General features: G+C 44.2%; 1 protein-coding gene and 1 long non-coding RNA gene across 4 annotated transcripts in view; one reads left to right on the forward strand and one right to left on the reverse strand.

Moving 5' to 3' along the window:
- The window catches only part of LOC308464226 (uncharacterized protein), a 129,456-nt gene that overhangs the window by 47,232 nt on the left and 58,363 nt on the right, over positions 1-23,861 (forward strand). Inside the window, exons 22-41 of the mRNA XM_080983345.1 lie at positions 737-877; positions 1,937-2,119; positions 2,692-2,763; positions 3,061-3,187; positions 4,370-4,509; positions 5,021-5,224; positions 6,436-6,585; positions 7,716-7,895; positions 9,459-9,575; positions 10,464-10,613; positions 12,113-12,328; positions 14,167-14,271; positions 14,393-14,537; positions 15,433-15,650; positions 16,274-16,492; positions 16,961-17,070; positions 18,735-18,888; positions 19,610-19,709; positions 20,013-20,179; positions 22,008-22,241. Coding sequence (XP_080839471.1) covers positions 737-877; positions 1,937-2,119; positions 2,692-2,763; positions 3,061-3,187; positions 4,370-4,509; positions 5,021-5,224; positions 6,436-6,585; positions 7,716-7,895; positions 9,459-9,575; positions 10,464-10,613; positions 12,113-12,328; positions 14,167-14,271; positions 14,393-14,537; positions 15,433-15,650; positions 16,274-16,492; positions 16,961-17,070; positions 18,735-18,888; positions 19,610-19,709; positions 20,013-20,179; positions 22,008-22,241 — 3,132 coding nt within the window. The remainder of the gene's footprint in view (positions 1-736; positions 878-1,936; positions 2,120-2,691; positions 2,764-3,060; positions 3,188-4,369; positions 4,510-5,020; positions 5,225-6,435; positions 6,586-7,715; positions 7,896-9,458; positions 9,576-10,463; positions 10,614-12,112; positions 12,329-14,166; positions 14,272-14,392; positions 14,538-15,432; positions 15,651-16,273; positions 16,493-16,960; positions 17,071-18,734; positions 18,889-19,609; positions 19,710-20,012; positions 20,180-22,007; positions 22,242-23,861) is intronic.
- On the reverse strand, positions 10,622-23,859 carry LOC308464390. 3 transcript variants are annotated; one of them, XR_013979994.1, is made up of 5 exons: positions 23,368-23,859; positions 20,128-20,237; positions 14,280-14,426; positions 12,287-12,360; positions 10,622-10,785 (listed from the first exon to the last, which is right to left on the reverse strand). It is a non-coding gene; the product is annotated as an uncharacterized lncRNA (long non-coding RNA). The 3 variants fall into 3 exon arrangements; XR_013979995.1 differs by lacking the exon at positions 10,622-10,785 and having other exon boundaries at positions 12,271-12,360; XR_013979996.1 differs by lacking the exon at positions 10,622-10,785 and having other exon boundaries at positions 12,271-12,360; positions 23,143-23,859.

Here is a 23,861-nt window from a genome sequence, read left to right on the forward strand (position 1 = left end):
AACTATGGCTTGTCTGTAGTTCATAGCTGTCAACTTTCAGATTTGAAAATAAGGGATCAGCAGCCTCAAAAATAAGGGATCAGCAGCCACACCTGTCCCGGGGGCAGTCTACGGGATATCTAACAATCCAGGATAGCAGCAGGAAGCAATGGGAAACGGTGCTGGAATAAAGGAATTTCCTGCAAAAAAAGGGAAGGTTGACAGCTATGCTGTAGTTAGTGCCGCAGCATGACCAAGGGAGGAATGAAGCAACTGCAATTTCCCCTATGGGTACTGTGCACCTGCTCATACTTGCTAAGCCATAGTTTGATTTGGAATTATGTACAAACTGGGCCAACGTGTGTTTGCTGCAGCAGCACATAGTTAAAGTATGGAACTCACCCCCAAAGGAATCAATGATGGCCACCAACCTACTGTATATTGGCATTAAAAAAGGATTGGATAAATTATTAGAGAAGGCTATTGATGGCTACTAGCCATGATGGCTACTGTAGGCAATAATGCTTCTGAATTCCAGTTGCTGGAGGCCACAGGAGGGGAGAGAGCTCTTGTGATCGGGTACTGTTTGTCAGTTCCCTCAGGCATCTGGTTAGCCACTGAGAGAACAGGAATTTGGACTAGATGGACCGTAGGCCTGATCAAACAGGGCTCTTCATATGTTCTTATGCAGATTCTCTTTTGTTTCTTCCTGCCACAACTAGCAGTTTAATATAACCTACTTCCCCTCTGCTTCCAGGTTTCTATTGCAGGGGTGGGACTCGAACTTCCAGGCCAGCAGACAGGGCAACTGGAGACCTGTGCCCCGAAAATCACTTCTGTCCTGCAGGCTCCTCAATGCCATCTCCATGCCGAGATGGGGAATACAGCCCAATAACAGGTCAGGAGTGCATGTTTGGCAGGGTGTCTCTTTCTGTGTGTCCATCAGACATAGCTTGTAGGAGTTGTCAGTGGTAACACTGAGCTGAATTTTCACCTGCATTTTCAGGGGACCATTTGTTCTCCTACAAAAGGGTGGGGGGGAATCTGCTCATGGGGGGAGGGAGAAGAAATAATAGAATGTTTTTTGGGATACTGTATGCATGCAAAAAGGATTTTGCTCATCTTACTCAAAAGAAACGGTGAGATTTATTTTCTAACTTTTAAACTTTAGGTAGGTGAGCATCCAATACTTTTACTAAAGTTTAAAAGTATCGGAGACATAAACTCATTGTTTCATTTAAGTGAGCCAAACCTTTTCCCCATAACTCCAAACACCTCTTGCAAAATTTCTCCCACTTCCCTCTATTTTCATGAATGGCTTATTTTCACACATACATACCCAAATTGCTGGGGGGAAACTGAGCCAAAATACCAGTCTAATTCCAGTCAATAGTGTCCAGCAAGTTCCCTTTAGCTTGAATCATATTGACTTAGAATTAACCAAGATATTTCACTGAGAAATCAGAAAATAGCTTGGCTTATTTTCTAGGCCTACCCACCTCATAACTCTTTCCTCCCATCCACTGATTTCCCAAATACTTTCCCCTCCGCCTCTGATCTAACAGGGTCTAGCTTTAGCATCACTAGCAACTAGCAGCTGCAACTGGGAGGAAGGAAAGGAGGGTACCCTGGGAAACTAAATTTTCCTAAGACCATTGGCAATTAAATCTGAGCTGGAGAAGAATTTTCACATTTTTAAGTTTGTCCCATGCTTGAGGGGAGCATTTCTCGCTCCCAGGATTTGTATTTTCGAGTTTGAGAATATGACTCACAAGTTGACAGCCAGCCTTCCTGTCATTTTAGCACCAGCCAATCCAGAGAGAAATACAGGTGTGTGTGTGTGTGGGTGTGTGTGTGCGTGTGCCTCTCTGTGTGTAAGCAGAGCAGGTGAAGGTCATTTCAAAGTACAGAAAGTGGAAAGCAAGGGAACAACTCAGTTCTTCTTTTCTTTCCTCAGGTCTGGAGGAGTGCTTCCCATGCCCAGCTGGCCTTTATTGTAAAAATGGCGTAAGGTTCCTCTGTCCACCTGGGTTCTACTGCCCACCAAAGACTGGAGCCTCTCCTCATCCATGCCCTCCTGGGACTTACAACCCATCTTCTGGTAGTGACCGAGCAGAGAGGTGCCAGCTGTGTCCTGCAGGTGAGAAACTGTTTCAGGAAAATAACAGCTGCTGCAGCTGTTTTGTTCGAGGGCCTTCTGGCTGTTTCCTCCATGCGAGAAGTGAGGTTACATGGAACCAGGCAGAGGACCCTCTCAGTAGTGGCACCCACCCTGTGGAACGCCCTCCCATCAGATGCCAAGGAAATAAACAACTATCTGACTTTTAGAAGACATCTGAAGGCAGACCTGTTTAGGGAAGTTTTTAATGTTTGATGTTTTATCGTGTTTTTAATATTCTGTTGGGAGCTGCCCAGAGTGGCTGGGGGGGAAATATATTTTTTAAAATTATTATTAATTATTATTATTATTATTATTATTTATTATCTGTGCATCTTGCAAAAGCCAGCTTCCCCTGCCCTGCCCCCCTCCTGTAGCTGGGCTGCCAACACAATTTCTTTATAATAGGCAGACGAATCTCCTCGCTGGCTCTCATAATCAAGACATGAAATCAAAGCATGTCCTGTTCTGTTGCGGCAACAGGATCATGTTTCATTGTGCTGTGGTAGAAGGTCATTCTAGCTGGTTATCGGATTCCTTGTGTTTCCACCCAGGGATGTTTTGCGGTGAATGGGGATTGCCTGCTCCCACTGGCCCCTGCCTGCCAGGCTTCTTCTGCAGTTCAGGTATTGGTCATTTTGTCGGTGTCTGTCTATACTTTTTTTTTTTTTACCAGCGCAGCCATGAAGAAGATCCATGTGGTGAAAAAATGCTATATTTATTCAAAATGCAACAACACAGTGGATCTGCAAACAATAAATAAACATAGTGAACCAAATCAAAAGATAATGCCTCAGATATTTACCCCACCTAAATCTTAAAATTCCCTTTTGTGCCCAGAGTTCTGAACCAGATGGACTGCTTAGCTGTCCCAGTTACACACTACAGCTGTGTCATGGCTTGGGTTTATGTTGTTGTTGCAGGTTCCAGTAGCCCAAACCCAGATGGAACTTCTCCCATGAGTGCTGGAGGCCCTTGCCCAGCTGGACACTTTTGCCCAGCTGGAACCAAGTACCCTCTGGCATGCCCTGCAGGCACCTTCTCGGACAGGTATGAGCCTTGAAGACTGTGTGTGGTTGTGCGGTGGAGAGTGACTCCTTCCCAGGACTAGCCCAAAACGTTTTGTTCCCTGGGGCAGAGGATGAGACAGCACCCCACCTCTAACTCTATGTACAGAAATCAGCTGGACTGGTAGATGAATCTGACTTCAGCACTGGAAATGGGACAGCACCCTCCACCACATCTTGGAATGTGCTGGTTGGATTTGTTAGCTGTGATTTCTGTGCTGCAGAGGGTTGACTAGAGGAAGCTGGAGGTCCCAAATCTAGAGAATGTCAAACTACCTTTGGGGACCCAGTGCATTGCTCTGTCTGCCATTACACACACACACACACACACACACACACACACACACACATCTGCCACCTGAGGCCACTATCTTATTCTGCCTAATTTTAGGGCTGACTCTGCTTCTTCCTGCAGAAAGAGGATTAATGGGCAGTACTGGACCCCTGGATTGGCTGAACTGGGCATAATAAATACGGATATAATAACTTCACAGTGCCAGGACTAAAGGTTGGGGAGAAGATGTGCTTAGTAATGCATAGCTACTTAATGCACATTTCTTGAACTAAAAAGGTCCTTTGAAATTTGTACCTCTCCAAACTTCATGCTTCAGTTCTGGGACCAAAGAGTGTTTGCAGAAATGCATATATGAGTGAAGAAGTCATTATGAAACTACATTGCAATGGAGAAAATGGCTTGCAAAAATGTCCATGTTAGGCACCCTCCACCTACTCAAAGATCTACACAAATTTACCCAAAGATCTACACAAATTTTCACACGGAGAAATTTACAGAGAGAATTTCTGCAAATGGATGCAGAAACAGGGAGAACCGAAGTGAAAGATGGACAAATGAGAAACAGAGAGAAACTGGAATGGACAGATTCATTCATCCCTAGTCAGGATGCCAAACTGCTATTTGTTATCCTACTATTAGCAGGGAGTGCCACATACTGCACTAAAAGCTCGGTCTGTTGACAAGGCCAACCAAACCTCAGGGGCGGGGGGAAGCCCCAGAAGTGCCCCATCAGAGGATCTTGCCAATCAAAGTGGAACATAAGGACTCAGACCTTAAGGTTTCTTGGGTCCCATTTGCTTTGGGCTTTGTGTATCAACACAAGCACTTTGTAGATGGCCTAGTAGCAAATTGCCAATCTTCTTTTCTCAGGCTGTACCTCTCCCTTGAGTCCAGCTGCACAGTATGTCCACCTGGCCGCTACTGCCTCTCTGCTGGTCTCGCAGCCCCTTCCGGGCCCTGCCCTGCCGGCTACTACTGCCTTCCCGGGGCCATCTCTCCTTCCCCCACAGGTGAGTGTGTCAGGGTTGTCTTGAGAATGCAGATTCCCTGAGTGCCCTTGCAAAACAATGGTGGGGTTTTCAACAAGACACTGCCCTCTGAATAAGGTGCTTGTAGCTTTTGGCACCATTGAACTCAACATTTGTTTGAGAGACTGATATTGAACTCAGTCTCTTTCCCTTAAGCCCACAGCCAGCACTGTTAGGAGCCTTAAATGTATGTGCATTTCATGACATGAAATAAATAAACAAACCAATTTGATAGCTCAGTTGGTAGAGCATGAGACTCTTAATTTCAGGGTAATGGGTTCATGCTCCACGTTGGTCAAAATTTTCCTGCACTGCAGGGGTTGGCCTAGATACTTCCCTTCCAACTGTACAATTCAATGATTCTATAAGAAAAGGCATTGAGAGCTGTGGCTTATACTTCCCTGCTGGTTTCTGGTTTCAAGTGTCTTCTTTTTTACCAAAGGCTTGAGGACTAGAAACATAGCTATAGAGTTTCTACTCTTCCTTCTTGCAGGGTTTTCAGATCAGGGAGGCCCTTGCCCCATGGGCCATTTTTGTCCAGATGGGACCAGCCAGCCACTTCCTTGTGTTGCGGGAACTTACAACAATCTCACTGGGCAAGCGAGCTGCTTCTCATGCCCAGCTGGTTACTTCTGCCCTGAAAATACCACCGACTACAGTCAGTTCCCATGCCCACCTGGCTTCTACTGTCCTGAAGGTGAGATCTGTCATGGCTGTCAAGAACAAGATGTTGGTGAGACTGATGTTTTGCGGTCCAGACAGTAGAAGGTGCTTAAATGCCAGTGCTGAAATCTCTTTGCTCAGATACCCTTTGGAGAACAAAGGTTTTAAAAAGTTAACTGGAAAAGTGTTTTTGCTAAGAGCTCGACCAGATTTCCCAAGGGAAAAGAATGAGCAAATTTGCAGAGCTTCAAGATAAATCCAGATACATGAGCTCCATCTGCTGATAGTAGGATAGCAGTGCAAGGTACCAGAAAGAAGGTGGCTGAGCCAGGATTTTTTGCTTGTTTGGATAGGAAACCCTGCTGTGTCCCTTTCGGTGGAGCTGGATCAGACCTGTGGCAGCATCAAGGATGCAGCTGAAAGCCAGTCTCCTTATGTGACGGTGACCATGCAGAGCAATTTAAAATGGCTTTTGTGGATACAGATGGCTGCGTTTGACTACCCCAATTTTGGCTGTCTCAAAGATGCATTGCGTGGAGAGCTGCCAAATTATAACACAGCTTGTTAAACCGAAGTCTAGAACATACCACTTAAGGTGGCCACTTTTACATCAAGCCCCCCTCCCCTGGGGAAGTGCATCACTTTTTTAAAAAAGGAGATCAAAAGAAGGTGCAGATCTGCATAACATTTTCATGTGCTGATTTATATGTATAGATGCAAATGTAGAAATAATTGCTAAAATTTAAATAAGAGTACAGTGCAATTCACCATAGTGGAGAAGACTGTGTTCAAGGGTGTCTCCTCAATCAGCTATGCAGGTGCTAAGTACTGATGTTTGCCCTGTTGAAGGATTATTTTTAAACTGGACTTGGGCTGGTTAGAACATTCCTTGAAATACAGGGTTGCCATCTTTAAAATAGGACAAGTGGCCCTCTAATAGAATAGGTGGGAGCTTCAGCTTACACCACAGCATGCTCCTCTAGACAAAAAAGTAGAAAACTAGGACGTCAGGCAGAAGATTTCTAGCACTGTCATATTCCTGACATGCTAATTTTCTGCCTGTGAGGAGTATTATGATTTTTTAAAAAAATGTATAGAGGATAATTTCATCCTGTGGGTTCCTGTCTGCATTCCAGACACAAATATACCAGTAGCCCCCCCCCCCAAAAAAAAAACACACAGCAAGAATGGCACATTGCCAAATCATTTGGTTATGACCACCTCTGTTTTTGTCATGCTTCTCAGGAACCAAGTTTGCGACTAAGTTTCCCTGCCCTCGAGGTTATTACAACCCAGATCCCATGACCCAAAGTTTGGACAGCTGCTTGCCTTGTCTCCCGGGGCATTACTGCGGGAAGGAAAACTTAACCACGGTGTCCGGGAAGTGTGATGCAGGTGAGGCTGGAGGAATCTGAGCAGAAACACATCTCTGTCTACCTGACATTTCAAAACTGAAATGGGTCCACCTCCTAACTCTGAAGGAATCGAAGGGAGGGAAGGAACCGAGGGAGAGGAAGGAGATGAAACCAAAGGACATGCATTGAATTCAGTTCAGCTACACGTACTTTGATTTTGTTTTAGTGGGATAGAAGGGCTTAGTGGGTTGTGATAAAGCAGGAATGTGAAGGTAGCCCTCTGGATATTTGTTTGACTACAACTCCCATCATTCCTGCAGCTGCAGCTGATGGGAGTTGGAGTCCAACAATGTCTGAAAAGTACCAGATTCCCCATCTCTGTGCAAATAAACATAATTAACAGAAAGGGGTGGGTGAGGTGATATTTAAAGGGAGGGTAGGAGGTGGGATCACAAGAAGCTATAGAATCATAGATGTCTGTTTAACATACCGGTACTTTGAGGATATTCACTCAAAACACCAACAACCCCCTAAATCATGGGTTGGCCCAATTGCCTTCTATATCCGGCCCGCGGAAGATTCGGGAATCAGTGTGTTTTTACATGATTAGAATGTGTCCTTTTATTCAAAATGCATCTCTGGGTTATTTGTGGGGCCTGCCTGGTGTTTTTATAGGAGTAGAATGTGTGTGTTTATTTAAAATACATCTCTGGGTTATTTGTGGGGCATAGGAATTCGTTCATTTTTTTCCTCTTCAAAATATAGTACGGCCCCCCACAAGGTCTGAGGGACAGTGGACCGGCCCCCTGCTGAAAAAGTTTGCTGACCCCTGCTCTAAATGTTTTCAGGCCCATTTTGTTAGGCGAAAACAGAGATAAAGGCATAGTGCTGACAACACTGTTCTGTCTTACACCACACAGCCCACTGCTGCTGAAGAGAGGCAGTGTGGTGTAGTGGTTCCAACATCCTGCTAAGATGTATGAGACCTAGGCTTAAATCACTACTAAGCCGCAAAGCTTGCTGGGCAACCATGGGCCAATCACACACTCTTGACCTGTCCTACCTCACGGGGTTGTTGTAATAAATAAATATTAACTCCTCTTGCTGCTCCTCCAATATATATTTCTTTCTACTTCTCACAAATTCCATTTGTTTGTTTTGCTCTCTTAGGTTGGTTCTGCATTTCAGCTGCCTGGACCCCCCAGCCCTTTGACCTGGATAACTACACCAATGGCAACTGCCTTTGCCCAGCCACTGCGACAGGAGCAAAGTGTTCCCCTGGGTCCTACTGTCCAGAAGGCAGTCCTGAGCCCATTCTCTGCCCTCCAGGCTTTTATTGCAATGCACCTGGTAAGGGGAACCCTTTGCCCATTTTGCCTGAATGGTGTCTAAGTAGTGAGAGGGAAGGTGGCTTGCTGCAGGTGGCTTTCCTGTGTGCGGTTTACTATCCTAAAACAATCAATTCCTTTTGGGTACAGGGACATAGGAAGCTGCCTTATATCAAGAGGCCATTGGTCCATTTAGCTCAGTGTTGCCTTTAGTGGATATTAATATTGTGCAGCTGGAAGCAACTGGATGCATAAAAACTGACTCTTTTTGGAAAGCGTGTTCTCCTTCACGGAGAGCACGTGTTGCGGTGGGGGCCGCCAGGACACTCCAAAGTTGGGGGCGGGCTAATTGATCGTTGGCCACTGATGTGATTGGGGCTTCCCTTGTTGTTGGGAAGAAGTTAATGTTGCCATTTGTTGATTGAAAGCCAGAAATGCTAAAACTCCTTGCACGAGGCTAGGGCTTCCTCTTTTTGCCCGTGCATCAGATTGCCCATCCCTCCCTCCCTAGAATTAGGGTTGTTTGCTTTGACCTTGCTATGTCTGTCATGGGGTCGTCTGCTTTGGGGCAGGGGCCCGGTAGAAATTTTGTCCATCTGGCTGATTGGCTGGGGCCATTTGGTTTTTGCCTACTGCGTAGCAAATTGTCACAACTTGTAAGGTTGCAGTTAGGCATTGGTTTATGGTTTGGTTGGTTGAGGGGCATGGATTGGCTGTGCCTGCCCCTCTAATGCTGCTGCTGCAAGGGATTCCGTTAAAGGAATCAGGGGCTAACTATTGCTTGTCCACCCTGTCAAGGGGGCTCGGGCCATAGCAATGAGCTCCTGGTTGCATTTGGGGAGGGCTGAGGGCACGTTCCCTGCTCCTTCGCTACCCCCAAGTGTATTCCCCTTTTCTGACTTTCCCATCGTGCGGAATGTCAGTCTGTCCCCCTTGGTGGGGGCAGATAGTCGCAACTAATGCCTAAGCAACCACTCACATTTTTGTATTTTAATAAAGTTGTGGCCAAAATTATGCCAAAAACCTTAAACAAAAAAATCTGTGTGATGTGTGAGTTATTGGGGTGGCCCTGTGGACCTCAACACGCAATGAAAATTGCCTAGACCCATAAATGATTCAAAAACTTTACTTGCAGAACTTTCTTCAAAAGCAGGTACAAAAATAAACAATGATACGTCCAAATAACTCCATATAATATATTGTGCAAGTCCAGCACATATCCATCTTCTTAGAAATAAAAGATAATTCCAAACATACCTATAAGCAAAAGTGTCTCTCCTTTCTAGAAAACTGGAAGACTAGGGTTGAAATCCCCACTCGACCATGACATTTCACTGAGTGACCTAGGGCTGTTCATTGCCTCTCAGGCTAACAGGGTGGACATGAGGATAAAATTGGGAAAGGGGAAAGGATATAAGTGAGTTTGAGCTCCTTTGAAGAAATATAGGGTACATATGTAAATGCTCTTATTAATAATAATAATAATAATACAAATAATAAATAACCTTTTACTATTAGCTTCTCTTGAATTATTAGCATATGTTAAAACTGTACCTCTGCTCATGTTCCCATTCTTCTTTATCAGGTCTGTCTGCTCCAAGTGGGGAATGCGCTGCTGGATTTTATTGTACAGGTGGAGCCTCTTCTCCCAAGCCACTGGATGAAGTTACAGGCAACATCTGCCCTCAAGGCACCTACTGCCGTGCGTATCTCTTGTCTAGAGACAGAAAATTGGGTGGGAAGCAAAGCAGAACTGAAGTGGTTGGGACCCTGAGCAGAAAAATAACATGCTGCAATTAAAATATTGCAGCTCTTGTTCATCCAAATAATTCCATACACTAGGGCAATTTGAAAGAAGGGATTGTCATAAATGTAATAGATAAATACGTTACCATGTGTTAATTTTTTTTATTTAAAAAATAGCCTGAAAATACAGTGGTACCTCAGGTTAAGAACTTAATTTGTTCTGGAGGTCTGTTCTTAACCTGAAACAGTTCTTAACCTGAAGCACCACTTTAGCTAATGGGGCCTCCTGCTGCCGCTATGCCACCGCCACACAATTTCTGTTCTCATCCTGAAGCAATGTTCTTAACCCGAGGTACTATTTCTGGGTTAGTGGAGTCTGTAACCTGAAGCGTCTGTAACCCGAGGTACCACTGTAATGTGAAAATCTGGAAAGAGGTGCTTGAGATACGGAGAGTGCTTGTGTTAATTGTTTACAGGGCCAATCCTGGCAATTAGGCGGAGTGAGGCAACTACTTCAGGTAGCAGATGCTGAGTGAGGGGCAGCAAAATGGGGCCCGATGTTCCTCCTGAACTCCCTCCCTACCGCCGCCCCACCATTTCCCTTTGTTTCCACATGGCCTTTCCTGCCCTTCTCCAAAGTGCCCTGCTGCCTCAGGGATGTGTGTGAAAGGGAGGATGCTATCCCATCACCAGTGTCAAAGTCTGCTTCTGTATTTGGAACAGAAAGGAGGTGCCATCTTGCCTCTCGTCTCCAATAAGGTTTCTTGGACTGGACCACACTGTGGTCTCTTTTCTTCTCTCGTCTTTGCTCACTCTCTCCCTCTTCCATTGTTTCTTCTTGCAGCTGTGGGGTCTTCAGCACCCACCCTCTGCCCGACTGGCACCTTCTCCAATCAGCTAGGGCAAAGTATGCTTTCAGAGTGCCAGCTCTGTCCCTCTGGGTTTTACTGTGAAGGATCTGGACTGAAGGCCCCCACCGGAGAATGCTGGGAAGGTAAAACACAGTGGCCAAAGTGGATCAGGGATGAGCTGTGATAATAGTGAAGAACTCTTAGAAATCAGCACAGGAGAACCTTCTGGAGCAGTTGTTGTTGAGCTTGAAATGGCTGGGTGGGGAGGCGGAGTCTGGCAGATAGCTAGGAATGGAAGGAGGTAGTGATTTCCATCTGGAATTGGCATTTCAAAGGAAAGGAAACATCATAAGCAATGCAGAAAATAGTGTGACTGTTTATGTGAAGTTCACAGACTTAAAAGAAATAGTGATAGCAACATAACAGCTCTCATTTGCTTGCCTGATCTCTATTCCTGACCTTGGGTGAACATGAGACTTGTGGCAATTTCTGCTTCCTTTTTCAAGGGAGTTTTCCAACAACCCTATAGCCTATGTGATATAGCTGGCAAAGTTCACCCAGTGAAAACTATGCATGCACAGCTGGCATACCAAAGCCAGTAAAAATGGTGGGTTGTAACCAACACTGATCCTACTCAGTGTAGGCCCACTGAAAATAATGGACATTATTAACTCGGGTCCATTAATTTCAGTAGTTCTGCTTTGAGTAGTTTCATGATGCCATTTAGAGGAAAGGAAATTATGTTGTTTCTAGACTGAATACGAAGAAAAGCAACATGTTTTCCTTTAGTGCAAGCATCCTAATAAAAAAAAAATGGGGGCCTTTTTCACTAGTAATTGATTTTATGTTCTAATTATTGAATTTTATTACCATCCCATTGCCCACCTAAGTTCTGTTCCCAAGAATTCAAACGGGGTGCTCACATATTAAAGGACTCTAATTTAAGTTATCATCCCACCATATTTTTTATTTTATTATTTTTTGGCTGCATAACTTGTCCTATTCAGAGTTGACCCATTGATTTTATTGCAAATGACTTCAATTTACTAATCTTAGTGGTTCTACACTAAGTAGAATTTAGCTGAACGCAAATTATTATTATTATTATTATTATTATTATTATTATTAATCCAATCTTTCCTGTGTATGGGTGTCGGAGAATCCCAACAAAAATGGAAAAGAAAGCAGAAATTGCTGCAAATCTCATGTTATTTTATGTTCAGGAATTGAAATTTGTCAAGCAAATATAATTAGTATTCATTTCCATTGTTTTTGGGACGTGTGTGTTAAGTCTACAAACCATAAATGTTGTGGATTTTTTTGCATTGCTTTGATTTTTTATTTTTTGCACTGAAATGAATGTAAGTTACATAACTCATATAAAGTCTTACATAAGTTACTTTAAATAGCGGGCAGTGAGACAAATAACCTAGCATTAGGCACAAACTGCATTGCAGCAGAATGGAAACAGTGCTGATTGTGATTAATACAGGTAGGAAAGGAAATAGCTGCATTCCTACATCCCTACCTGAGAGTCATCCAAAATCTCCATCTCTTACAGAGGAACTGGTATGTGATATGCATCTTTATTTCCCCTTTAAGTTAAATCTAATGGCCATACCTTCTCCATTTTCTTCTATAGGCTATTACTGTGACAATCACCAGGGGCCTCTCAGTGACTTCACTGTCTACCCTTGTCCACGTGGCTATTACTGCCCACCAGGCACACAGCAATCTACACAGTACAGCTGCCCTTCAGGGACATTTGGACCCAGACAGAGGCTAAAGAAGATCCAGGAATGTCAAAACTGCCCACCAGGGAAATTTTGCTCATCTGCTGGGCTAGCAGCTCCAACAGGTAAGTCGTATCTCCAGAGTGGACCTCCTGACCTAGGGAGAGAAAGAAAAACCACCTCTTTAGTCAACAATGAATTAAGGTAGCAGCTATGAAAAATGTTTTAGGGAGCAAATGCTAAACCAGAGATGGGGAACTGGTGATGCTTCCAGTGTTGTTGGACTACGACTACCACCAACCCGTCTATTGGCCACGGTAGCTGGGCCTGATGGGAGTTGGAGTCCAACAACATTTGGAAGGCAGCACGTTGGCTACCTCTGCTTGGTGTATTTAAATCAGAGGCAAGTCCCATGGTGTTCAAGGGAGCTTAAATCCAGGTTAAGCCAAAGGATTCTTTGGCCAAAGGATTCTAAGCCAAAGGATTCTTCAAAGGATTGAAGAATGAGAGTTTGATTTGGTTTACTTTTAACATATGAACAAGATATTTATTTGAAATGGATTCAACGTAGATTTGGAACAATTTTCCTAGTCATATCAGCAATGCCTTGAAGCATTTTGATTTCTAGTCAGCTGAGGATCATTAACAGCTATGAAGCAGATTTGCAGTTGAGCAGAATTGACTTCTGATTCAGCAGGGGCTCAAATTGCTTGTTTGGGAATCTGTACTTTTATCTATTTATAGAATTATTGTTCCTTTTTCTTCTTTTTCTTTTCTTATTTTGGGGACATTCTTACCATTCAGAAATATACTTCGTGGTATGCGTATAGACTTTCATTTATTTTCTACTGCTTTTTGCGATGGTCTGTTAATATAGTTCATTTATACTATATCTTCCTTTGCTATTTCCATAATATCCTACTTAGTTATTGTGCTAATACCCCTCTTGCCACTTAACCTACCTGCTAGGCTGCATTCCTCTACAGGGTGATTCAATGTGGGAGCCTGAGGCAAAAGTCAGTTACTTCCCTACCTTGCTTTTTTACTGAAGTGAGTCATACATTTGAGGGATAGCCCTTTATCTTCCTCTTTGAACATTTGAAGGGTCAAAGGTAGAGCAGAAGGTCCTAGGTTCATTTTTCAGCATCTTCATATAGCAGTAGGATCTCCATCCCCCCATCTGAAATCCTGGAGAGCCAATGCCACAGTACTGAACTAGATGGACCAATTGTCTGCCTCTGTATAAGGCAGCTTCGTGAGAGTTGTGCCCAAGTGTCTTTTTCAGCTGGAACTCACCGGAACTCAGTTCTGGTGCCTCTCAGGTGGATGCCATTGCAATTATAAATGAGGTGTTCATATTGAGTTCTGGCATCTCCTTCTCTAGAAAAATAACACTGGTTGTGCTCCATGTTGGTCCTACTCAAAGTAGACCCATTAAAATAAATGAGCATGCCTAAATTACAGACATTAATTTCAGTGGGTCTACTCTGAGGAAGATTTAATTGGATATAAACCTAACTTCCTATCTTGAGCATTGGTTGGGTAGATTCTCAGGGAATGCCAACAGCTAATTACAGTCATACCTTGGGTTGCGAACGTGATCCGTGCGGGAGGCACGTTTGCAACCCACAGCGCCGTGTCTGCACATGCACGTGACATGATTCTGTACTTCTGCGCATGCACGTGACATCATTTTGTGCTTCTGCACATGCGCGAGTGCTGAAACCCGGAAGTAACCCGTTCCGGTACTTCCGGGTTCGGTGTGGTCCGCAACCCGAAAATGTGCAACCTGCAGTGTTCATAACCTGAGGTATGACTGTACTGCACTTCATTTGAGTAACAGCAAAACTCTGATTTATACTCATGAAGCACGCACACAAAATAAAAATCTGGGATAGGTTCCCTGTCTTGATGTTGGACTTCAAGCCAGTAAAGAGCATATAATCCCCTTTCCCTGTTTTAGGCGATTGCTCTGCAGGATTTTGGTGCAAGGAAGGTGCTCGGATTCCGAACCCAACTGACGGAGTGTCTGGACTTCCCTGCCCGCGTGGACATTACTGCCTCTCAGGTACTAACCGCTTTTGTCATGGTTGTATTCCTTTGTATGCCCCTTAAGAGCCTTCTTGCTGTTTTTGACTCCCTTGTTTCAGTGCCCAAAGGGGGATTCTCTCATCTGTGTGTCCTTCCAGGAACTCTTGTTCCATCTGCCTGCCCACGTGGAACCTGGTCGGGTGAGGAAGGGAATCAAAACCTCCAGAGTTGTCAGGCTTGCCCTGGGGGGCATTATTGCAATGGCACAGGCCTCGTGGCCCCTTCGGGACGATGTGCAGTGGGGTATGTACAAAATACAAGCTCACTTTCCATGAGATTTACTGCAAATATATCAGCAAATTCCAGCTACAAATACAAATTGCACTGCCAGATTCCACCTTCCAATTTGATGTCAGGATAGTCAATAGACTACAGGTTTCTGATCAGGCATCAACCATGTTTATAGCTCAGTGGTTCCCAAAATTTGACAAACCACCGCCCCCTTGGTTCCAGAAACTCATCATCCCCAGTGCCCCTGACCCTATATAAAAAGCATTATTCAGAATAGCAGTTTGCACAAACACTAAGAATGATAATAACACAAAAAAAATTAAAAACAGTAATGATTAATTGCACATTTATTTAAAAAACAATTAGTTTAATTAATTCAACTAAAATGATAGCCATTTACACCTCCAGGGCCCCCCTGCTGCCCCATGCCTCTAGGTGATCCCATTTCTCCACCTCTCCATCTCTCCCCCCACCCCCACCCCACTCTTTTACTCTCTTGGCCCTCTTTATATACATTCTCTTGCTCTGCTCTCTTCCAGTTCCAAGTTCTCAATCATTCTTTTGCCCTAGGCCAGGAAAGAGTTTTCCATTCGCCCTGTGCGAGGCTACTGCTGCTGCTGCCGCCGCCTCCTACCCATCCAAGCCTGGCTCTACCATTAGACAAAGTGAGCTGGCTACTCTAGGCAGCAGACTGAATAAGTTTAGACATTCCTTTTTCTGGTCTCCACTCCAGATCAGTCATGGATGTTTTGCAAAAGCCAGCCACCACTTGTTGCTGCAGTCAGAGGACAGATTCACCCAGTGGATTGTTTCCTGTGGTCTGGTTCCTTGCTTTTTTGAACTCTGGCAATGATCTCATCCTTCTTCATTATTAATAAAATGACTTTTCTCTTGCCCATTCTGGTAGGTTTTATTGTGTCACAGGGTCTATCACACCGACACCCACGGATGGGATCTCAGGTGCTCCCTGTCCCATGGGCCACTTCTGCCCCTTGGGCAGTGAGAGCCCCACACCTTGCCCACCTGGCTCCTACATGGCTGAAACACATGTGCAAGGATGGTGCCACACCTGCCCAGAGGGGAAGTATTGTCTCCCTGGCCACTTGCCACAGCTGTGTCCCAAAGGTGAGTCTTTGGCTTCCTCGATGCACAAAGCTGTCCTTGTGTCCTGGAGTTTGTAATCTATTTGTGCTTCCATTTTACAAGTGCATGTTTCTAGTCCCCATGGGCATTAGATAATGAATTGTTTCCCCAAATTTCCCTTCCTGGTTTTGCTCTGTCCTGAATTCTGGTTTGATGAGCATTTACTGTCCCCAACCCTCATACTGCAGAAAGCCATCTAATTACGGTAGATTTTAATTTGATCCTGACTTGTTTTTAGGAGGTAATTTAATTATTGTTTGATTTTATACCAGTGTATAAATATATACATTTTATACCAATATATTTGATGTTAGCCGCCCTGAGCCTGGTTTCGGCTGGGGAGGGCGGGATACAAATAAAAGTATTATTATTATTATTAAACTCTAAAATTAACTGGGAAACTAGAGTTTTTGGCCAGGGTCTGCAACTTCAGAGTTCCTCCAGTTCATCTGCATCTCCCTTCCCCTACTTTACTGACTCACGTGTCATCAATGGTGAAACACTTAAATAAAAGTAATCTTGATGTGATTCTTCCCCCCCCCCCCAACAGTTTGCTGTTTGTCCTAACAGCTTTCAGTTTACACGGATGTCTCCTTCCCTTCCAGGCTTTTTCTGCCCTGAAGGAACAGGCTTAAACTGGCAGCCGTGCCCCCCAGGGACCTACAGCCCTATCCAAGGGATAGGTAGTCATACCGACTGCAGAGCATGCGATGGAGGAAAGTTCTGCATGTACCACAATGCAACCGATGTTACAGGACACTGCTGGGAAGGGTATTACTGCACCCAGGGTTCAGACCGGCCCAATCCTGAGGTTCAGCTCAATGGTATTGGCTCTTTCATTTGAATCAATGTGATCAGTGTGGAATTGGCATGGTTACAGGTGCTGCATAATAACCATTCCACATGTGCAAGAAATAAATCTGTTAGTGTGGTAGCACCTACATATTGACACCAGACAGGCACTTTCAGACGAGTCTACCCAGATGTTTAGCATGATGTTGTTTTTAATCTAATGTTGTTAATCTTTATTTGTTTTTACTAATAATATTGTTATTTTATTCTTTTTGTAAACTGCTGTTTTTTTAAAAAATAAGCAGTATATAAAATTTTATGGAATAAAATTATTATTATTTGTACTTTTCCAAGCTCTAGTACAGTGGATCAGAGGGTTGGGTTGTTCTGTTAGTTTAAAATAACCTCACCTTAACGTTCACTTCTTCTTCTTCTTATGTACTCGTATGTTATTGGCACTATTCTTACCACCTAATTTATTTCCCCCTTGTTGATCACAGATCACAGTGCTGGCCCATGTCCTTCTGGTCACTACTGTCCAAGGGGCACAGCTGTTCCCAAGCAGTGCCCTGTGGGAACATTTGCCGCTAGCACCAAACTAATATCTGAGGTAAAAGCAAAAATACACTTATAGCTATCCTTTGTAGGAATTGGATATCCTTTGTATATACTGGCTATAAATTCACTGATCCTTAACAAACCCCATACAATTAATAGTGGTTAAATGGAGGTTGTGCTCTGAATTATAATCACAAAAGCATTGTTATTCCATTTTAAGAGTCGACACATGCTTGTGTGTGTGTGTGTGTGTGTGTGTGTGTAGGTATGTGCATGAGTTTGTGTGTGCATGTGTGTGCACGCGTGCACACACCCTTTTATTGTACTTAGTAGTTAAACAAATTCACTTTGCAGGCATAAGAGAGGAAACCTTTTTCATGGTGGCCCCAGAACATAGAAGTCTCTCCCTTCAGATGCATCCTCAAAGCCACTGCGGATTATTAAGTGGGCCTTAAAACCCATCTTTCCCTGATGACTGTGTCCTAAGAACTAATGTAGAAAAGATAATCCTCTTAGCAGTTGCAATTCGTACCTAGGGGCAGGACATTTCTTTTTTTAAGTTTTAACTAATCTATCTTTTTAAAACAGTTGTTAACACTTCTACTATTGTCAGTTTATGATACTGGTAAGATCCCTTTGGTGGGCTATGCCCACAAAAGCAGCCTATAAGTAATTTTTATAAAAACATAGGTAAAGGTAAAGGGACCCCTGACCATTAGGTCCAGTCGTGGCCGACTCTGGGGTTGCGGCGCTCATCTCGCTTTATTGGCCAAGGAAGCCGGCGTACAGCTTCCGGGTCATGTGGCCAGCATGACAAAGCCGCTTCTGGTGAACCAGAACAGCACACGGAAATGCTGTTTACATTCCTGCCAGAGCGGTACCTATTTATCTACTTGCACCCGGGGGTGCTTTCAAACTGCTAGGTTGGCAGGAGCAGGGACCGAGCAACGGGAGCTCACCCCATCGCGGGGATTTGAACCGCCGACCTTCTGATCGGCAAGTCCTAGGCTCTGTGGTTTAACCCACAGCGCCACCCGCGTCCCTTAAAAACATAGACAGTGTTTAAATCAAGATTCATAATGCAGTGAATGCTTGAAAGCAAATTCCTGCTGTAACCATAGCCTGTTCCCTTCCACCTAAGATTCCATGTAGAGGGCATAGATCAGAGGTCATCAACATGGTGCCCATGGGTGTTAATGTAACCACAAATACCTCCCATATTGCCCGTGAAAGGCCTTGAAATATCCCCACAATGCAAAAGTGAATGCTTCCTCTTCTTGTTCAGTTCCAGTTTGCACTGGCTTGTAGCACTGAACATGTCCCATCAAACATGCACACATTTCATTGAATACCCTAATATGATACCCACCCTCCTTTAGATTCTGAACAAAAGAAAGGTGCAAAGAGTCGCTCTTTCTGAGCAAGTACAGCAGTGGCAGGTGTAGGTGCCTTTTTTCATTGATGAGATAAATGCCCACCACACCTTTTGTGGCCCTGTCTGTCCCCCTTTCTACTATTTCAGAAGTGACAACCATTTTGTGTTAAGCCATATACCCTGTGGCAGCTATTTTATGTAAGGCCACATCCCTAGGACCACTGGTTTGTGAGTCTCACCCACGTTCTCAAAATTCCAGGTGTGCCCTCAGACCCAATAAGGTAGGTCAGCTATGACTCTTGTATCTGAAAAGTATCTCTGGCCACCTTTATTTCTTGCAGACCGAGTGCTCTCCCTGCCTGCCAGGCCACTACTGCAACACTCCTGGTCTGACAGCACCGACAGGATTGTGTGAAGAAGGATACTACTGCATTCTGGGCTCCACAGTCCCCAACATACCAGCCATGGATGAGACTGGAGGCCCATGTCCCAGAGGTATTTCCACCACCCCTCCCCAATTCATGAAATTGATCAAACTGCCTGCCGCACTCCACAGAAAAGGTCCCAGGATTTGTCTTTAACATCTCCCAGTAAAGTTAGGAAATAATCCCTGCTTGAAACCCTGGAGAACTTCTGCCAGTCAGTTTTTAAAATACTGAGATGGATGGACCAGCAGCCTGATTCAATGTGAAGGAGCTCTCTATCTTCATAGAATCTTAGTACTTTGGAGTTGGAAGGTACCCCATCCCTCTGCATTGCAGGAATTGCAGCTAGGGGGTTATATATTGGAAGAGAATTCCCAGCATGCTGCTTGGTTCTCTCAGCCACCAAAGCCAGAGGTCTTCCAAAGCTTCAGGGATTTTGCCATCCTTTCAAACAATTGAACAAACTGATGGCATACAAGGCTATCATTGACTACTAGCCACAATGGCTTTACTCTACCTCCACTGGTGGAGGCATTCTGCCTCTAAATACATTTGCAGGTGAGCAAAGTGCTATTTTCCTGCTTGCAGTTTCCCACAGGCATCAGGTTGGCCACTGTGAGAACAGGATGCTGGACAAGATGGGCCATTGGTCTGATCCCAAAGGCCTTTTCTTATGTTCTTATGTGAGCTGTTTTTAGAGTTGCTGTTGATTTTAGGTTGCCTTGCTGTGCTCCCCCCCCCCCCGGCCTCAAAGGGGCATTCCTGATTTTACACTTTTGCTTCTTTTCCAGGGTATTTTTGCCCTCAGGGCACAGCCAATCCTTTGCCTTGTCCGGAAGGGTCGTATAATCCTTTACAGAGGCAAGCCACCTGCCTCCCCTGCCCTAGCGGGTAAGAAAGAGACCAATAATCATTCATCACCTGCAAAAACAGAAACAGTTTTAGCAACAGCAGGGGCCAAGGATGGGGCTAAGGGCAGCAACTGGCTGCAGCTCCAGTGGGCAGTTTAGTGAGAGGGATGCTAAAGCCCTCTGCCACCACTGAAGCCCATTAAAAGCAGCTGGTTTTTCAAAGTGTGGGGATCTTATCAGGTACCATCTCATCCAGCTGATCCCTTGGTGTACTAAGACTGAAGTGTTGGCTGCAGAAATTGAACTTCTCTTCCCATCCACCCCTTTTCTTTTCTGGATGCAGGTACTTCTGTCCCAAGAATTCCTCCTCTTTGGATGGGAACAAATGTCCAGTTGGCCACTACTGTCCTATAGGCACTGTTTCAGAAACCCAGTTCCCATGTCCCCAAGGGACTTACAATGCAAACACAGGAAGCAGTGATCCATCTGTCTGCATAGCATGTGATCCAGGTAGGTATCTCAGCTCAGAACATCCTGTTGTTGGGCCAGGAACCCATTCAATGAACTCCTATGAGAAGGGGATGACAGAGGATGAGATGGTTGGACAGTGTTATAGAAGCGACCAACATGAATTTGAAGAAACTCTGGGAGGCAGTGGAAGACAGGAGTGCCTGGTGTGCTCTGGTCCATGGGGTCACGAAAAGTCGGACACGACTAATCGACTAAACAATGACCCCCCCCCCTTCTAGGAATAGGACTTATTTAACTCACCTCTGAGTAAACGTGCATAGGATTGCATTGTTAGCTCTTAAAATATCTGCTTCCTTTTACTGCAGTAGACATAACCCCTAGCATAGGAGCCAACTCCTAATATTTGAGGGGGGCAGGCCCCTCCAAAGTTGATGGACATTGCCATTCAAATGGAAGTGTGTGTGTGCCACATCATGTGATCGATTGTGCAAGGCAGGGCTTACTTGCCCCCACCCCTAATATTTTATTCAAGTTGACACCCCTGTCCCCTAGTTAAATATTAATTAAGCCTATGAAATATGGCTGTTTCCATTAGGTGAGAATGGGGCGTTATGTTACTGGCACTGGATTAGAATTGGTGTTTATGTCGCTGTAGGTATATTCAAGGTTCTTTTTAAAATCCATGGAAAGGACCTACCCTTTCCAAATTTCTTCAGAAAAAAAGAGCCCCTGATCAAAACCACAGAATGTGCACTGATTCTGTTGTTAAAGAAAATGAAGAGTCTCCTAGCTTAGACAATGGAAATTTTATGAGCTGCTCGTACAAGCCCTTCTTTGCTTTTCAAACAAATAATTAAAAAGTGTATGTCTATTGCCCTTTTGAACCATATCTGGTGAAAAGCATGTAGGCCAATTTGTGTGAATGGGTTTGCCATTTAAACATACAATCATTGTGGGGGCTTTTCTTTGTGTAAGCATCCAACTTTCCTTAGGATTAAATTACTCGTGTTTTATTCTGCCAACAACAGTGGATTTCAAAGAACCCTTTGGAATGCTGCATAGCTTGGGGATTCTAATTGTGAAAACATTAAGAGGGAAGTATTCAATGTAATTAAAGTAACAATCATGTTCTCACCTGAGAGTAAGTTTGATTGAACTCAGTGGGATTCACTTTTTATTAACATGCAAAGTAGTAGGCATAGCTTCTGAATGCTAGTTGCTGGTGATATTCAGCAGGGGAGTCCTATTGCACTCATGTCCTGCTGGTGGGTTTCCCAAAGGCACTGTGAGAAAGAGGATGCTTGGCTAGATGGGCCTTTGATTTGATACAGCAGTGGGCTCTTATTTATGTTCTTCTGATGGTGCTGTTATCTACAAAAAGGAATTTAAGATAAAGTGTTGCTTCGTTTTGGTTCTCAAGTGTGAGTTGGTTTATGTCCAGGGATTGTGTACATGACTTTTGGTGAATCGTGGTGAACGGTTTTGCACCGGTGGTACGTTCTTGCTCAAGAGAATGCAGAAGCTCAAGAGAATGCAGAAGCAGATTGATGACAAGTTTGATGCATGATAAACAGCAGAATATGTTGGGCAGTGAGTTTCCACTAGCACAACAATTGTATTGGATCCCTCTGTTGTGCAAGCACAAGAGCCATTGTGTTATTGGACTAAAAATGTTGGCTATGGCCCTCTGTAACTTTATACTTTAATGCTACAATCTTATGCTGAATTTTGACTGAATATTTAAATTTAATTTGAGGCAGAGACTTTGGTTATGTTTTCCACTGAAGTTGTGATGATGGTGTTCTTTTCTGTTTTCTATTCTTCATATCTATAGATTAATAACAGTGGGTTGCAATCTTTGTTCCAGGCCATTACTGTGCCCTGACGGGTCAGTCTCGTGTCACAGGTCCTTGCTTGGTGGGGTACTTCTGCACCACTGGGGCTACCACCCCAACACCTACAGATGGTCTGGCTGGAAATGTATGCCCAAAGGGGCATTACTGTCCCAAAGGATCTGCCTTGCCCCAACCCTGTCCTCATGGTTTCTACAGTAACTCTACAGGAAACACCAAGACTGAAGACTGTCTTCTGTGTCGTGCAGGTACAATGAGGAGTTTAGGGAATTAGAATCCTAATGCTTCCTATAAGAGCTTCCACCATTGCACTGGGACCCAAAGGATTTTCAGAGCCCCAGTGAGGAGATGGGGCTCTACACAAATATGAGCTTAGGACCTTTTCTATCCTAGAGCCCTTATGAGATCTGTTTGTTTAAACAGCTTTTCTTCTCTGTCTTCAACCACCAAATGTCTGGGTAAAGAGTCTTACCCCTACTGGCTGGGCTGATGGAGTCTGCAAGGGAAGGGAAGAGGGGTATTCTTTGTTAGAATTCTCCTTTGGTTCTCCTAAGCTTGTGCACCTGTCTCAATTCAGTCTCACTTATTCCCTCTGACTTACCAATATTCTAGTAACACTGGAGGTATAGGTTAGGGTTGCCATACATCCGGAATTTCCTGGACATAGCCGTTGGTTAACAGTGTCTAGGCAGCAATTGCTGACATCTCCAAGAAAATCTGTATGTATGGCAACCCACACTGGAAATGTATATTTTAGCAAATTTCTTTAAAAATAGCTTTAAAACATTTCCCCCCTAGATTTTTTTTTTGGGGGGGCGGAGGTCAACTTTTTCAAATATGGCAATCCTAGTAGGCATGGTACAAAGCCAGATACTTAACTTATATTTAAAAAAGGCATTTACATTTATGTTCTACAAGATAATTATCAAGTTCACAGTCTTGTTACTTTGAAACAGTACCATATCTTTAAATGTGTACATACACTGTTAGCTTGTTACAACAACTTATATTCAACCATTTTATGCTAAGACAGCTTGAAGGAAGCAGGTTTCCAGCTTTAACCCTTTCAATTTCTCCACCTCACTTAAGCCTCGCCAACATGATAACTACAACTGCTGGAAGGCTCTGTCGCCCCCAACCTTTACTGACCTATTAAAACATAGATTTGCCTTCATTGCCCTGGAAATCTTCCCTTTGGTACTCCTACCAGTCACCGTAGACCAGCATTCAAACTTGCTTCTCTCTTCTCCCCTCAGTGCTGCAGACTGGTTCTTTCCCTTGCCTCCTCAGCCCAAGCCCAGTGATCCAGCTACCCCAGCAGGTATTTGGCCACCAAGCCACTCCATCTGCAACTCAGGTCTCCCTTCTCTTTACCCATTCCACTTCCTCTACTGCCTTCTGACTCTGCTATCATCTTCTTCTGGCTGCCTCCATGAATCCCAACAACTCAGTCATCTCCAACCAACTAACTTCTGCTGCCTAGCACCTGCCCTTATATACACTTCATCTGAGCCCTCTAGTCCAGCCCCATCCAATCACACTGCTTAACTGAAGATTCTAAATCTGCAGCCACCAATCAAAATATTCATACCTCCTTCACTTTTGCATACTGAGAATTCCAACTGACAGTTGGAAAGCCCCAAATGACAGTTAAACTTTAACCAGAAAGAAAATTTTGTCCATCAAGTACATTACAATGTATATAACAGCACAAAAGTCAGAACACACTTCAAAGAAATGTATTTCAAATAAACAGGATTTCTTCAGTCCTCCACAACATCTGGAGCACCACAGATTCTCCCCTTCCCACCGATGATGATATCCATGGTCCACATATCCTGGAAGCTGCTTTATATTTCTGCTCCATT

Source organism: Podarcis pityusensis (genome assembly GCF_964106645.2).
Source record: "Podarcis pityusensis genome assembly, chromosome: 15".
Classification (NCBI taxonomy): domain Eukaryota; kingdom Metazoa; phylum Chordata; class Lepidosauria; order Squamata; family Lacertidae; genus Podarcis; species Podarcis pityusensis.